A 17,674-nucleotide genomic window follows, 5' to 3' on the forward strand; every position below is an offset into this window, starting at 1 on the left:
GATTGCCGGCTGGGAGCTCAGCTGGTGGGGGGGCAGGGCAGGGGAGTCTGCCGTCCCTGGCCTCAGAGAGCTGCTTTTATAAGGCCGGGGTGGGGCTTGGAGAGGTGTGGCCACGCCCCCCAGGAGCCGATGGGGGCATGGCCACACCCCCGAAACCCCCCATTAAAAATCTATACCTACGTCCCTAAATACAAGTATACATACGAATACACAAATATTTCCTTTTTGTAGGGTTCATCAGTAGACACAAACAAATTTGTAATGTAGAGGCGAGGAATGCCTATGAATTGAAATCTGTGCAAGATTGCACATGCATTTTATATAAAATCTGGAACAATGATGAATAAGGATACTGCCTGGTTTTATAAATCTTCTGACTCTGATCTGGCTCCTGGTCTGTTTTTGAATTATCCACCCCTGTTGTTTTGCAGGATATCCTACTTGTCTCCTGACCAACAGAAGAACACTCCTATAAGGTGTTTAACATTCCCCTTATTTTGCTGTCCAAAATGAGGACCAAAGCCAAAAGATTATTGACTGCAGCAGGGAAAAGAACATGTATAGAATCATGCATGAAAGTTTGCAAGAGTCTGCTGCCTTAAGTACTTGCAGTAAAAATCATGCTTACATGGAAAAATAGATGTGTATTAACCGTAATATTATAGAGAGGGCTGCAGTTTCTCATCTGTAGTGCCTCTGAAGCAGGTTCTAGTCAATATTTGTACACAATATGTGGAATGTTTGGACAATATTTGTAAAACTGTAAAATAAAAGATTATTTCATGCATAATTACTTGTGATGTGTCATATTTTGCTATGCTGTGGTTTTCCAATCAACTGGGGCAGAAAGGAGCAGAGCTTGATGCTAAGCATAAACTTCATTGCTTCCTTATAACTAGCGATTTAATATTTGGGTGTTGAGTAGGAAGGAAAAGGCTTCCGTGCCTCACTGAATGTACAGCCGCTCACCTGCTTGATTTCCCTGTGAACAGTTTATGAATAACGTGACATGCTCTGTTATCACTTATTGTCATCACACACGAAGAAACTAATGCCAGACATAATAATAGTTTGTGTCGCTAATTGGACATGAATTACTGCTGCAGTTATTAGCATTTACCACTCTTTCAAACTCAATCTGTATTGATTGTAGAAGGTTTTCTGGGCTGTGTGGCCGTGTACAGCCTGGAAAACCCACGACAACCAGTTGAATCCGGCTGTGAAAGCCTTCAACGATACATCGATCGGTATTCTTGATTTCTGAAGCTATAATGTGATCTTGCCGGATTCTTTGTAAATGTATGAGAATGTGATGAAGTGGTGCATCTGACTAGGATCTAAGACCCAGGTTCGAATCCCTGCTGTGCTATGGCTTTGTAATAATTTTCATTCTGTTTATTTATTTGCTTCATTTATAATCCTCCTTTCTCTTCAGTGGGGATCCAAAATGGCTTACATCATTCCCATTCCTCAATATTATCTTCACAATACCCCTCTAATTAGGCTAGGTGGAGAGTGTGTAAGTAGCCCAAGCTCATTCAGCAAGTTTCCATGGCAAAAAGGGGATTCAATCCTGGGTCTCCCATATCCCAGTCTCGTACTCTAACCATTACAGAACATTGCTTGTCCATTACAGTTATTAAAACAGTATCATGTGTAAATTAGCTACCCCCCAGTTGTGTCCAGCACACTTGAAAACTCACTTATCACAAATTTTTGGCTTCACTGGACAGACAGGGACCTCTTATATTCCTTAGGATGCCATATTAAGGATCGTGGTCAACCTGCTCCCTATAAACTGTACATCTGTATTGCTTAGTACATATTGAGAATTTTTTTAAAAATTGAGAATTTCTAAAAGCATTGACTCCACGTCCCCCCTCCCAGAAGCCTAGTGAACTTCTGCAAATATTCCAAATATAGATATCTTTTCAGCCAGGAATCCCTTGCTCTCAAAGCAACCAATCTCACAAGATTGTGTTATGAGCGAAAGCCTCCTCCAAATAAAGGTTGTTGTTGTTGTTGTTGTTGTTGTTGTTGTTGTGTTATGAGAATACAAATTGCACTACAACGCTATCAAAAATTAAAAAAATAATGCAGCTAATTATTTTTACATTCTCGTCAAACCAAACAACAACCCCCTCCCCAAAACAACCCCCTCACCAGAAGCAAAATGCCAATCAAGTCATAGCAAATTGTATTACTTGTAACTGATGCATTTATAGAGCTGCCAACTTCCAGGTGGGGTGTGGAGGTCTTTTGAAATTAAAACTGATTTCCAGATTACAGAAATCAGTTCCCCTGGACCAGGGGCTGATGGGAATTGTAGTCCATGAACATCTGGAGAGCCGCAGGTTGCAGACCCCTGCCGACAAAATGGCTGCTTTGATGGGTAAACTCTAACAGTATAGTTCGCGGAAGTCTTTCCCCTTCCCAACCACCACCTCCTGCAGGCTCTATCCCCAAATCTCATGGAATTTCCCAGTTCAGAGCTGGTGAACTAATATCATTTCTTCTATATGAAATAGTTGCTCAAAAATTTATTTCTGTATGTTTTTGTTTCAGCCTCAGATATAGCTGCAGAACAGGGGCAAATTCTGGTAATTGCCACTGCTGCCGTGGGAGGATTCACTCTTCTTGTCATTCTCACTCTGTTCTTCCTCATCACTGGAAGGTAATTAACAATGATATTGTGCTGCATGAAACCATCTATGTTTATTTGCTCCTTCCCTGCTTTTCCTTAATTCGAGGAGGTTTATAGTCTACAACAATTTAAAAAGATGTTGTAATGTAAATTCCAAAGAATTAAAAGTTCTTCTCTAAAGTAATGAATAGAAGATTTCCATAGCTTGCTATAGGATTGAATAAATGAAGTCCTGCGACGGTATACAGTCATGAATAAAACTGTCAGCAACAGAATGTTTGTAAGCAGTCCAGCTTCTCATATGGGGCTTTCCCCACTACAGAAGGGAGCTAAGGTCGACTCAGTTCCCTTCAGTGGAGGGCGATTCCAGGCTGTCCCCACAGCAACTGAGTTGGCCACCTGGAGCCAAGCTAAGTGGATGGGATCATCTTGGTGCCTGTTTCGCTCCTCGATCATGATTGGCGCTTGTGTTACGGCGGGAAACGGGAGCGTTCTTTTTTTTTTACAGTTTTTACAGTTTACAGTTTACAGTTACATGCGCTTTCTGCCCGCCATGACTCTCCCATTCTGCGCATGCCACAAAAGCAGCTAGTGATTGGTTGAACGGATGAGGTGTTGTTTCAATGCTTCTCCACTTTGAAGCTTCGAAGCGGTATCAACCTTGTTCTGGCAGAAAAGTGTAGTTCATAACTGCGACAAGGATGTCGCAGTTCTGAGGGGGGGAACTGAGACAAAACAATGTTGAGCTCGGTGGCAGTGGGGATTCACTGGGGGTAGGGGCAGTGGGGGTAGAAACCAGTACAACTCTGTCAGTGGGGAAAGCCCCTAAATGAATTAAAAGTTCCACGGTTTGGACAGACCTAGGGACATAGCAGGGGCCAGCTCTACAATGAGACCAAATGAGATGATTGCTGCTGGGAGCAGATTTTACAGTGATTGTGGCAACATGCTGTTCACCTATCACCAGCATCCACACATTTCTTCTACACAGCAATCTCCTTTGGCTCCTGTTTTTACCCAGGACTCATAGCAGCTAATTCTCCCTACTTTCCTTCTCCCAGACTTTTTTTTTAAAGTCCGGTAAGCTGTTTGTGCCATAAAGAACTTCCTGAATTTAAAGTCCTTATTCTTGTAAAAGCTCAGCCACAGTTTGGAACAGGGATCCCCAACATGTTGACTGTGAGCACCATGGTGGCTGCTTACACCTTTCCTGGTACTTAGAGTGCTTTAGGACCTGGTGGGGCCATATGTGGCTCTTGCCCAGAACAGCTTTTGATTGAACACTGGAGATCTGATTGGTTGTGCAGATTAAGGTAATTTAATTTCAGCAGCAGCTGCCACCAGTTTTATTCTCTCTCATCCCTAAATTCAAATGCATCTTTAAAAATTACCTATCTTTTCCCCTGAAGTTGTAGTTAGCTACTGCAGCATCTGCTTTGTGTTTGAACCCCACCCCCACCCCAAAAAAAGGTTTTAAAAAGTTGGGGACTTCTGGTTTGGACTACAACTAGTTTAAGTTTGAATGTTTACAGGTTTAATGTTTGTTTTATTATATGAATATTTGTTGATACAATATATGAGTTACAGTATTTGGACTGGTACTGTGAGCTACCTTGAATAAGAGTGGGCTTTCAACCTTCTAAATGAATTTTTAAAAACTCATGGGTGTACAAAGCTACCTAGTGACAAGACTGCCATTGTTCCAGTGGCCTGAATTCTTAAACTAGACAAGTAACAAGGTCTTGTGGATTAAAGGTCCAAGAAAATAAGACATTATCCATCCAAGTAGGGTCCCCATGGCAGCAAACATCCAAACATTAAAACATCTCAACATTAAAGCATCAAGACATTATAGATACAAATGTATGTAAAATATTTAAACAAACCAATAAAACATGTAAATACACAAACATACACAGGAATACAACCAGAGTCAATAATAATTAGTGAGGGAATGCCAAACAAAACAAAACAAAACAAAAGTCTTCCCTAACTAGCAGAAAACAACACTAGAGGCAAACAGATGAATCTTTCTGGAGAGGGAATTCCAAATTTTTGGAATTCCAGCAGCTCCCCCTTGACTAAAAAGGCTGTTCTTGGGTGGCAACCCAAAAGAGCTGCCTAGGTTCATGCAATATCCCAAACTGCTTTTAAACTCTCAGTTTTAAACATAGCTTGACAGGGAGCATTACTGCTTGAGAAAGACAAATCGTGAAGTACACCAAATGAAATCTACGGTTCTTTGGATTCTGGCCTAGCATGCTATTATACCACACCAACATTACTCATTGAAGCATGTAGGAGCTGGACGGTATGCTCATGCTGTGCATAGTAATTGTACAGGGGGAGGTAGCAAAAACATTGAGTTCCCTGTCAGTAGCAGAAGTACTGAGATTATGAGCAGGTTTTGCCCCACTGCAACATTGACCCCAAGGGAAGCATTTTTCCCCACAGAAGTAAATTGTATCCATTCTTTTCGGCTGTATCTACACATTACAGAGTCCTTGTGTTTGTTGGGGACCAACACAGGAACTTATTGCACATGTAATGGGTGTTTTGTGCCCTGCAGATTCTGTTTGCAACCACAGCATGCAGAGAGAAGCAGCTTTAGTTTCTGCTACCCCCACCATGCTGCTTTCTCATCCTAAAACTGCCCCCAGCTGTAAAAGATCACAGTACTTATGTTGCTCTATATAAATTTCAAAATGGAACCAATAGTGGAGCAGTTTGGGGACATGGTAAAGCCTCTTTGTCTACTACTGTCGCAAATAGAGGAGCTCACATGCATCTTGGGTTGCCAGCTCCAGGTTGGGAAATAGCTGGAAATTTTTGAGATGAGCCTGAGGACGATAGGTTTTAGAAGGGATTTCAGCTGGGTATAATGCCATAGAGTCCACCTTCCAAAGCAGCCATTTTCTCCAGGTGAACGGATCTCTGTCACCTAGAAAACAGTTGCAGGCCGAGAAGGGATCCTGTGGGATCAAGTTTATGTTAAAACTGCCTCTGTCCCAATAAACACGCAACAACTTGTTTGTGGGTAAATATTTTGACCATAGCCGGAGGTATTTATTGACAAGGAGTTAACAGGAAGCAAAAATGGCTCAGCATGGGGAGGGTGATCTATGCATCGGGGCAGCATGATTGCTGTCCCCCCAAGTCCTCTCATTCCTCAGCCACCTGCTGGAGGAATTGACCACAAAAGCAAGATTTGTACTGGGGCATGCCAGATGAGCGATAGACCCCTGTCTGATGCCTGTTCCACTCTTCCAATTTGGTGCAAGCCTGGTAGACCCTGCCGGGCGTCCTGACCCTCGGCTCGCTCCACCCCAATCTCTTAAGGAGATGTTATCCCTGGAGAGCTCCAGCAGCTCCCCCTTCCAAACAGATTACCCCCCGTTCGCAATCCGCCAGAGAGCAGGGGGGGCATCTGCCCTGCGGCGTTCAGGGTGACAATAAGCTCACTCCATGTGGACACCTTATATAACAGGCACCTGCAGGCAACTTGATGACACGGCTGCCAACTCGTGAGCCATGTCATCACCCAGGACTCAACTCCTGCGCATTGTATGGGCAATGGTGCTGTTTTTGCCCAGGGAGTCCCCTTCCGCCTGCAATGGCGGGATGTGTGGAAGCCGCAGCCACGCCTTGCAATAGCAGGAGATCTCCAGCCACCACCTGCAGGTGGGTAACTCTAAGTGCATCTCAGATACAAAATTTCCATTGTAAAACTCCCAATACAAAGTCTTGCTGTTATTCCCAAATAAATACAAGGACTTCATGGTGTGTGGATAGAGCCTGTGCTAAAAATATGCAGGGTAGAACTGGTTATTCTGTAGATAACTGAATGTCTTGACTGATTTAGTCTCTCTCAGCAGTATCTCAGACTGACGCCTGTCCCTACCCTGTGTCCTTTTTCATGGACATTCAAGAATAAGATCCTAGAGTGTGACAGACTCCAGATAATCAACTTTTTTCGTGAATGTATGGAAAGTGCACTATAGTCTTTAATGTGCCATTATATAGATGTGTTTATTAAATCAGGTCTGCTGGATCCACTTTAATTTTTGGTGTACTTAATTTCATGCCAGCTTAATTTTTTGGCAGTTGCTTCATCTGCCTGTTTCAATTAACACTGCCATCTTGGCAGTGCCGGCCCCCTCCCGGCCCATAGGTTTGGACGCCATCTTCCTTCTTTTTTGATGCTGCTATAGAAATGTTTCAAGGGTTTTAAATGTTGTTAACTTGTTTTTTTGTTTTACTTGATATTTATGGTATTTTGTTATTCTGTTTGTTAGTGTACACCACCCAGAGCCCTTCGGGGATTGGACGGTCTATAAAGTCTAACTAATAATAATAATAATAATAATAATAATAATAATAATAATAATAATAATAATAATAATATGTAACCTTTGCATGGTTTAGATTTTGAAACAAAAATAAGAATTAAAATAAATTATGTGCCATTTGAAGAAGTGAAATTCTGTTCTCTTTTTCCTTGAAGGTGCCAGTGGTATATAAAAGCAAAAATGAAGTCTGAAGAAAAACGAAGGGCTCATTTGCAGAATGGACACTGTAAGCAAAGCTATCTGTGATGTTTCACATCCAAATAAAGACCAGCCTTTTTTGTGTGTGTATTTTGCTTCATTCCATAAGATTTCAGTGAGAGCAAGATTTTTTTTAATTCCTTGATTCAAACCACTATTGAGGGAGCATCCATAGTCTTCACTGTGTCCTTAATATATCCCTAATATTGAAGTGATTTAGGCAATTCGTGCTAAAACAAGGATATACATATTAGGGCCTCCAAAGTTTCTCAAAGAACTTTCATTGTTTTAAAACTGCATTATTTCCAAGGTGCTTGCCTGGGGGGAAAAAGTCCTTTCTTTACACATCAAAATAAATGCATTTCATCAGCACTGAAGATGTGTTTGTGAATTTCCACCTGCTCTATTATATGATTTTCTCTGAACTTTCCAGCTTCTGCCTCTGGGAACGATATCATGCTAATTTGGTAAAAATTAATGTTTTTCATTTTACATGCAATTTCTGTCTCAATGCTGTTCCTTTTCATAAAGAACAAACATAAAGAGACAATTCTGTGTTGTGTTTTACTTCAATCCAATCCTATGCATGTTTATTCAGGAGTAAGTTTCATAGACTTCAATGGAACTTGCTTACCCCACAAATGTTCTAAAGCCCTAATTATGTCACTTATTTGATACAAATATTATTGTTGTCAGCAATGATATATGAATGTATCTATATTAGCTAGCTAGGTCAGTCACAAGCCTTTATTGGCATAAAATAAACATACAAAATCAGCATACAAAATTTGCCCATTATTGCTCACAATTATAGACACTGGTACTAAAATACTAAATACTAAAATATATACATGGTCCTTCTGTAACTATAGGACATTCCTTCAGCTAAGTTAACTCACTTAAACGTCATCGGATACTGACAGAAGCTAGAAAAATTACTGCTGGCTATATGTGGTCATAATACATAGACATTGGTTGGTATTCATCTAGACTTACGTCTATTATTGTTAGCAGAAATTTTGCTACATTCTCACACACTGTGGGATCCATGTTGTTCAAAAGCATAGGTATCTTAAGAGCATGAGTTAGATTGTTATACAGAAATGGGATAGAGAAGTGCAGATTGTGACATTCTGATTTTTGCAAACCTTACACAATGAAAAGAGGGTATGATCGAAAGTGTCTCCACCTGACCCATATTGCATGGACATAGCCTCCTCTGTTTATCCAATTTGTTGGATATCTCGCCATAGAAGGTATACATAAGAAGGCATTAGATTGAATCTGGCCAGTGTTAAAGCTCTTCTTAATTTAGGGTTGGTGATCCACTGTAAATAATTGGCCATGTGTCCTTGTTCAATTGGAATAAGAGGGCCGAGAGGGAACACGCTTTCCTACGCAAGTAGCTGTTATCATATCCCCGATACTCTTGTTCTAATAGCTTAGTTTTCTGGCAGCTATAATGCTTCTGATAGGGAAAGAGGACTAACGACTCTCAATGAAAAGCCAAGAGTGTTGATTTTTTTTTTTTCCCTCAACTAGTTTCAGCCACCTAGAATTTGCATAGTCGGAAAGCATGAGGTGTAAATAAACTGGAGTGATCCTTGCAAATGAGTGGATACATAGCCAGTATCTCGACAGTTCTCAGCCAGGCTATCGTAGCATATGATATTTGGGTTCGAAGTTCTAAACATAGGGCTGCATATGAAGCACAATTTGGTAAGCCCATAATTTTGTGGAAGAAACGGGACTGGGCTGTGTTTATATTTTTGTTTATAGCTCCGATCCAAATAGGTGCTCCATAGAGGAGCTGAGAGCCGCATTTAGCATTGAACACCTTCAATGCGGATGGTATATACTGGTGGCCCACAGTGAAAAAGAAACGCTGAATTGCTAGGGCACTGTTGTTAGCTGCAGCGAGTGCTAATTTCCTATGTACTGCCCAATTAAGGTTGAGCTAGCTAGGTCTATCTAATCTATATACATCTATCTAATCAGATAGCTATGATTTCTTGGGAGATTGTATCACTGAAATTACTTGGACTAGCTTCTCACTGATTATTTTCAGAGTATCAGTATCTTGCAACAGAACTGACATAATCTTAACCATAATAAAGACTATGGGACTGAATGTCCTAATGACAAACCCTTAACAAATTGGTAGCCAATATTCCATCCTTTAGCCTTCCATCCCTAAGCCTTCTCCCACTTCCACCAGCCAAACTGGGCTATGGATTAGTTTATCGGTGGCCCAGAAAAGCCCTCCTGAGTCCCCACCCAACACAAGCACCCAGACTAGTCAGGTGGACCAACTGCTCTACAGTCCAGCAAAGCCCTCCTTCCTTCCCACCACCCCAATACTCACCTCCCCCAACCCCAACCATCCCAATTCCAACCTCCCTCACTCTAAGCCACTCCTTGCCTCCCCCATACCAATCCTCACCGTGCCACCATTCCCCCACCCCAAGACTCACCTTTCCACCCTCCCACCACCCTGATACTCACCTTGCCACCCTCACCCCACTCCAAGCCACACCTTCTAGCCTTCCCCGCACCCAAGCCTCCTTTTCATCCTCCCACCATCCAAAACCTCTTCTTGGCATCCTTCCCTCACCCCAAGCCACACCTTCCAACTCTCCCCAAAAGTCTTACCTTTTAATCGTTTCCACCCCAAGCCTCATCCTGCCACTCTCCGCCACCCCAATACTAACTTTCCAATCCTCCTCCACCCCAAGCCACACCTTCCAACCCTCCCCACCCTAAGCCCTACCTTTCAACCCCTCCCACAGAATCCTCACCATTCTGACCTCCCCCCACCCAAAGTGACTCCATTCCATTTTCCCCCAATCCACTATCCCAATCCACTCCTCTCCACCCTCCCCTATTCTCACCTTCCCTCCTACTGCAAGCCACACCTCTCCAACATCTTTCACTACTAAGCCAGAGACCCAGAACCAGGTAGGTGGCAAGCATCACACCAGGAGCATGGGGGGCCGCGGGGGGGCACTACAGCCCCAGTAAAGCCTATTGTCTAGTAAAATTCTGTTGGGTTCAAACTGTTGGGTTCATTACATTAACTGGTGGCTTCCACTTTTTGCTAGGGCCCATTCCATCTCCCAGCGCAATGGGCTTTGTATCAAAAATAAAATCCTTGAGCCAATCAAGTGTTTATTGGGTCCTGATCCAGGAATCTTACACTTTGCTGCTAGAGATTATATAATGTGGCTATATTTCTTAAAGGTTAATATTCCCATAGATTGATACTGTAAGTGTTTTTATTACATGTTTGTGCATGTAGACCAAATCATTTTTACCATCCTTTTGCTTTTGCAGTGCGATTTCCAGGAACCAAAACATATATTGATCCTGACACGTATGAAGACCCATCACTTGCTGTCCATGAATTTGCAAAGGAGATAGATCCTTCACGGATTCGTATTGAGAGAGTTATTGGGGCAGGTAAAAATAATCAAACTTCAAAGTACTATGAAGTACATGTATTTATTCACTTAATTTATAGTCCATATTTGTTACTGAAACTATTCGAAAACCGTAGCACCACCTCCCACTGCCTCAGCAAATATTTGTATCAACAACTGAACACGTGCTCCTTCATTGTAAAGAGATTTGGCAGTCTATCGGTTGCTTTTTCTCGAGGCCATCTTGAAGAAATTTTCAGTGAGATCAGACAAGGAAATAGTTTCATACTTGCTTAGTGACCATCATCCCCACACTACTGAATCAGTTGCCAGGTTTTTAACAAAGGCACTTGGATTAAGGGTGAAACCTTTGTGGAAATTTTAGTCAATTGGTTTTAACCTAATTTGTATTTTACCACTTTTTATATGCCATTAAAGGTATTGTATTTGTATTTGTATTTGAAATATTTGTATCTTCTAATTCCCTTTGGATTTTAGTGCCATAAGATACATTTCTTCATTGAAGAAAAAGAAAAAGAAGAGTTTAGATTTATATCCTCCCTTTCTCTCCTGTAGGAAACTCAAAGGGGCTTACAATCTCCTTGCCCTTCCCCCCTCACAGCAAACACCCTGTGAGGTGGGTGGGGCTGAGAGAGCCCAGGAAAGCTGTGACTAGCCCAAGGTCACCCAGCTGGCGTGTGTGGGAGTGCACAGGCTAATCTGAATTCCCCAGATAAGCCTCCACAGCTCAGGTGGCAGAGGGGGGAATCAAACCCGGTTCCTCCAGATTAGAATGCACCTGCTCTTAACCACTACACCACTGCTTATACATATATAAAAATTATTACTGAACTCCAAATGACAGAGATCTGTCACCCTGGAGAAAATGGCTATTTTGGAGAATGGCTGAAAATGGAGAAGGTAACTGTATGGCATTATATCTGGTTAAGACCTCTCCCCTCCCCAAATTGTACACTCCTCCAAGACTCCATGTCAAAATCTCCAGGAATTTTCTAACCTCAAGCTGGAAGCCCTATTCAGTTCTGACCCCTATGAGCCTTCCTTCAAAAGCCAAAATAGTCCTGCAAAGGGCCCTTCCCCTGCCTTTTACTCACAAAAACTCCAAGCCTGGGATGCTGTTCTTGGCTAGCAACAGCCACTGAGATAATCTGTTTGTAAAAGCTACAGGCACTCCTTTTATCATTTTGCTTTTTTTAAAAAAAGTATTATTTTTAGAAATCACATTTTTCTGCAAACCTGGGGCATTGTTCAGCTCCAGTCTCTGGATTTAAATATTCTCAGATTTGACTTACTTTGCTGTTAGTATTTATGTAACAGGGGGGGTGGGGGCTGTGCTACTTGTCCCACTTGTAAAAGTTATTATGATTCTCATTATACTTGCAACCTACAAACTACAAAGTAAGGTCCGATTTTCACCTTGGTTTGTTCCATTAGTGGTAAAGCTTAGTAGCCCAACGAGCTCTGACATGCTTTCCACTCCTTCTGGCAAAGGAAAGTGGGTCTTTGCCCCCCTTTTGCATGTTGACTACGTAGCATCTCTCACCCACACTTTCCAGATAGGGAAAGCTTGACCATCAACCTAATGTTAACCCTGCACTTGCAAACTTGTTGATATTAATATTGGGGAGTGGGAAAACATGAAGCTGCCTAACATATTTAAAAATAGTCCAGAATACACTCTGATCTATACCAATTACATCTGAATCTGACCATTTGTCTATCAAGGTCAATATAGTCTACTGTGATTAGCAGCGGGTCTTCTAGGCCAGGGGTCTGCAACCTGTGGATCCGGAGCCACATGCGGCTCTTTCAGCCTTATACTGTGGCTCCACGTGGCCTGGAGGTCAGAAGGTAGCGTGGCCGTGTCCCTCCAGAGCAGCGCTGGAAGGAAAGGTGAGTGGAGGGGCCAAACTGGAGGTGGCTCTGTGTGGAGCCACCTCTCCGGCTCAGTTGATCTTCGGGGCCGTGGAAAACGGATCCAAATGGCTCTTTGGGTGCCGACCCCTGTTCTAGGCCCTTTCCACACATGCAGAATAATCCATTTTCAATACACTTTAAATGCACTTTGCAGCTGGATTTTACTGTGCGGAATAGCAAACTCCACTTGCAAACAATTGTGGAAGGGGCGCTTCTCACATCACCTCCTAGCTGATCTGTTTAGGTAATGATGCCACAGATTGAACCTGGGCCCAAGGGCCCGCAAAGTATTTTTGTCCGGTTGTCTTTAGCCTTCGATTCAGAAGCATAAGCCCAATCTTATTAGATCCTCATTCATATTTGGTTTCAGCTTAACTTCCAAAATCTGACAAGATTGGGTTAGCCAGGGCTATCCAGGTTGGGGTACTTGGGGAATTAGAGCTATTGTATTCACCCCTTTTACTAGTTTGACTTGAATACAGTAGTACTGCTTTGACACTGACAATTCCCTTGATCATCTAAAAAAATTTGTAACCAATGCAATTGGAGCACAAACTGTACTGCATCGAGTACAACTCTCGTGGAATTTAGCAAAGGTAAAAATAACATCTCATCATGGGGCGAAGACTGAACACATCCAGTTTACTTCAGGTTTTGTGAAACACTCAGTGATTGCTTCATTACATATGCAGATTCAGCTTTCTGTTTCCTATCCCAATTTCTTCTTATACTCTGCAGATTGATAATACCTCCCCAAACATTGAAAAATAATCCAGAATACACTCTGATCTATACCAATTACATCTTGCCATAGTGAATTTACCCTTAACGCTTCATAACAGCAAATGAAAGCTTCCATGATGTAATACTAGAGACATATCTAGGGAAAATGGAGCCCAGAGCAAAACCCCAGACACTCCCAGGGACCACCACTCTCACCCCTCCTTCCCACAGGCGTTGGCAAGAGGCCAGGCTTGCTCCAACATGGACGGAACCTCCGGCCGGGTTCTTGTACCCGGCCTCTCCTGCAACATGACACCCAGCGGGCCCAAAGCCAATGAGCACGGCCCCAGCATGGAGGGAGCCACTGGGTGCTGCACCGCAGGAGAGGTCGGGTGCAAGGATCCATGTGACTAGATGGCATGCGCCCAGGGACATGTTTCCTCGTATGTCCCTCTTGCAGGTATGCGTCTGTGTAATACATTGGGTGATGAATATGTAATGTTGTATCTTTCTTCTTACAGTACTTTTTGTAGTCAATTTAACACAGTGATCACAAATCTTTGTTACCAATTACTGCTGGGATCTCTGGTGGGAAATTTTATAGCCCCAAATTAGCTTACTCTCAGTGGAGCATTTAGTGAAATACGCGAACACAGACTTTAGTTTTTTCTTGTATGCCTCAGTGCTAAGATGCTGGATCCTTTGTACTGAAGTACTCCTGATTAATTGTTGATAAATCCTGACTGTTGGTATGAGGATTAAATAAGGAAGTATGCCAATTTCTCTCTGTGACTGTTATTATTAACAGTGAGCATGATGAAATCAATCAATAATGATGTCCGAACTTGTTCTCTCTCTGCCTGTTCTGCTAGCTTTTATAATGGTCCTCATGTGATTAGCAGAGGAGAACAGGCCTTAGTCACCTGTTTAAAGAGGAAAACCAGCAAAATGCTTTAAGGCTTGAAGTCAAAATGGAGGCTTGAAGGGAACAGAGTTTTTGGGTTTGTTATTTTATTTTGGTTTAAACTGAAACTATTTTTACCTATTACAGTAAACCATCTTCAACCATAAGGAAAGGCAAGGTAGAACTATTTTTAAAAATAAATAATAGTTAACATGTTTTTTAAAAGAATCCAGCACCTGCAATTTGTACAAAATGTGGCAGGATCAACTTTGAGTGGAACTAGCAGATTGAACAATCTCCTCTCCAAGGAACACTTTATTGGCTCCCTGCTTTTCTGTGAGTTCAATTTAAGAGGTGGTTCTTACTTTCAAAACTGCTCATGGCCTGAGGCCCATATATTTGAAGGACAGTCTCCCAAAATTGACTCATATGACAACTGTGTTCTCCCAATCTTCTCTCTGGTGATTTCCACACAGTAGAAATAAAATGTCCAGGAGATGTTTTTAAAAGATCAATTTTGGCCTTTTTAGTTTACCTATAGCTCGACAATAACATCCAGGTAAAATTGCTGCCAGCCAAAATGGATCTTTTTTCCTGCCTGCTGCATGGAGCTCTTGTCAGTTTCACAGTTGCATCCACCATTTTGTGTGCTGCTGCAGAAATTCTCCATGCCTCCTCCATTTGATGAAGGTTTTTCACAGAGGTTTCCTCTGCTTGCATCTCATCCTTGCACGATTTTCATGGAAAAAGTAAGTGAATAGAGTTTGCTTTGCCTAGCAATCCTGTGCCGATGTCGTTTTTCCTTTGTTTTGTTTGGTTTTGAGGCAGATGTCTGCAAAGCTTTAGTGACATGATTAGATAAGGTGCAGTATATGCATATTCTTGCTGCACAGAAAATTTAAGTTGGTATGTAGAGGGCAGGTCAACCCAATGCTTCTCAATGGGAAGTTGACGGGTCTTCCAAGCAGCTAAGGTTCTCATATTTGTGTCTGCTTAGCTACAGAGATAATTCATCAAAAATGTTAAAAAAAAATAGAAAAACGATATATTGCTGGATTTGACAGTACTGGATGAATACAGCGATGTACTTTTTGAGCTGAAAAGACAACTAGGATTGGAGCCTGCAAAGCAAACATCCTGGGTCAACTTTCAGCAAATGGCAGCAGGGAGAATCCCTTCAGCTTCACACAAAATATCTGATGCAAGCTGAGGGTGAAGCTGACCAGAGAGCAAAATGATCAAGTGGGAAACAGTCTCCTTTTCCCTCTGACTCCTTTGCTGTCTGGAAAGCACCCCAAAGCCACCTCTTTTTATTTTGGGTGTGCTGAGTAAAAAGAAGCAGTCACCTCTTTTTAACACATCATATAGATGTCTTTTTTGTGCTGTGTGGAATGGACCTTTGTTTATATTTTTATGCAGCAGATACAGATAATACATATGTAATTTAAAAAAACCAAAATATAAATTTCTGTCACTCTGACAATTGGTGCTTTTCACTTCAGGTGAATTTGGAGAAGTATGCAGTGGTCGTCTGAAGACACCTGGGAAGAGGGAGATTCCTGTTGCCATAAAAACATTGAAAGGGGGCTACGTGGAAAGACAGAGACGAGATTTCCTACGAGAAGCTAGTATTATGGGACAGTTTGACCACCCAAATATTATCCGCCTTGAAGGAGTGGTTACAAAAAGTAAGTTGTCTAGAGTTCTTTGTTGTTTGTTAAATTCTTTCATCTTTGCTGTCTTAACTACAGTCTAGAACAATCCATGTACACATGCAGTTTTCCATGTGTTTAATTAGTACAGTGAGATCAAAAAAATGATGCATGTAGTTGTAGTTACTGCACTGAAAATACAAGCACACTTTTTAAGTGTACACGGGCAATAAATGTATAGGATATGCATACTCCTTTGCAGATACATACACAAGAATTCAAATCTCTGAGTTCGGGCTACTTTCTTTTACTGTTGGAATTATCCTAACATTCTATTCAAAAGCAGGTTTCCAAAGTCTTTCATAAAATTCTCCATAACATCTTCAAAAACTGAAAGTAAACACAATTATTACCTATGTTGCCTGAGGGATGCAAGAATTATCTGTCAATTTTTTATTCAGGAGCAAAAAATAATCTCATATTCATCACTGAAGATAAGTGTCTGGAACATTGCAACAGGGCTCTACTTATATTCTTAGAAGTCTCTTAGAAACAATTTGCTACATTTAATTTCAAAGTTTAAATGCAAGACTTGATAATTTCAAGACAAAATTCTTGCTCTCACTTCTTCCTCAGATATGCTAATATTCTGTGCTTTCTGATGTTTACTATTAATTTAAAAGTCTATTTAAAGCTTCTGAAAATTGATGAGTTGACAGCATGAGCAAACGATATTATATGACTGCAACATGAGAGTCTTTCCGTGAATGTACAACACAAAGGAATAATTGTATAGCACAAAATAAAATGATAAGAACAGAGATGGTAATGATATTTCATAATTATTAAACTTTTAAAACTTTTAAATTTAAATCCAGTGGCATTGCTCATAAATATTTTGTAGCATTTGTATGCCTAGCAATTTAGCCTGTAAGGAATCTGACAACAAATGATAGAGGTCTACCATGATTTGCACACTGCACTCTGTATTGGTGGAAACTATGACCAAGGGAGCCTGTTTTCACTTCACACCAAATCTAAATAGTACAAGTAGACACACTTCCATTGCATATTTCTTGAATAGCATTTGGCATTCACAGGTATTAAAGTGGTGAGTGGGACAAGTTGCAGTAAGTCAATGTGTTTAAGTTTTGCTGCTGTGTGATCTATGCTTCCTACTAATATCAAAACAGTAAAAACTATGAGATTGCATGAAAACTTGTGTGAAAACTGGCCACCTAGAATCAGGCGGGACCAGTGTTTTCTATTACTAGTACTCAGACTGCAGTTCTGGTGACAATTAAATAAACAGGTTATTTGGCCTTGTTCCAAATAAATATGATTTGTTTGTACAACTCTGTCATAAGATAATGCCTTACCGAATAAACCTAAGTAGAGTTTGGTGTAGACCTGTTAGGATGGCTGTCTAGAGCCACAACTTGATCATCATAGGATCCTGCTCAAAATTTCTATAACTTATGAAAAAGCTCAACAAGAAAATAAGAGAAGAATTCAGTTGACACTGAACAATATAATTATAGCTTCCCCTAGAGTTCAAGAGGACTAAACATACCCTGTGTATGGATTATTCAGTCTGCTCATATGCTGTTGCATATCCAACAAGTGCCTCATTATCCTTCCATTATCTTTGTTGTTATGCAGAGTCCTGTAATCTTTATGTTGTTCACCGCCCTGAGCCCTTCGGGGATAGGGCGGTATATTAAATTAAACTAATAATAATGATGATGATAATGATAATGATAATGATACACAGTTTATCTTTCTCTTTACATTAATTAAACAACACTACATAGTTTCTTAGTAATTCATATTCTAATACTTTTCTG

At 41.2% G+C, this 17,674-nt stretch overlaps 1 protein-coding gene across 3 annotated transcripts in view; it reads left to right on the top strand.

Moving 5' to 3' along the window:
• Positions 1 to 17,674, top strand: part of LOC125430597 (ephrin type-A receptor 6) — a 475,628-nt gene that overhangs the window by 349,974 nt on the left and 107,980 nt on the right. For 2 of the 3 annotated variants that reach the window (XM_048492607.1, XM_048492608.1), the window contains exons 8-11: positions 2,566 to 2,674; positions 7,149 to 7,219; positions 10,525 to 10,650; positions 15,678 to 15,863. In XM_048492607.1, coding sequence (XP_048348564.1) covers positions 2,566 to 2,674; positions 7,149 to 7,219; positions 10,525 to 10,650; positions 15,678 to 15,863 — 492 coding nt within the window. Of the gene's footprint in view, positions 1 to 431; positions 739 to 2,565; positions 2,675 to 7,148; positions 7,220 to 10,524; positions 10,651 to 15,677; positions 15,864 to 17,674 lie in introns of those variants that run through there. The other variant, XM_048492609.1, reaches the window with a different exon arrangement.

This window comes from Sphaerodactylus townsendi, linkage group LG04, assembly GCF_021028975.2.
Source record: "Sphaerodactylus townsendi isolate TG3544 linkage group LG04, MPM_Stown_v2.3, whole genome shotgun sequence".
NCBI lineage: Eukaryota > Metazoa > Chordata > Lepidosauria > Squamata > Sphaerodactylidae > Sphaerodactylus > Sphaerodactylus townsendi.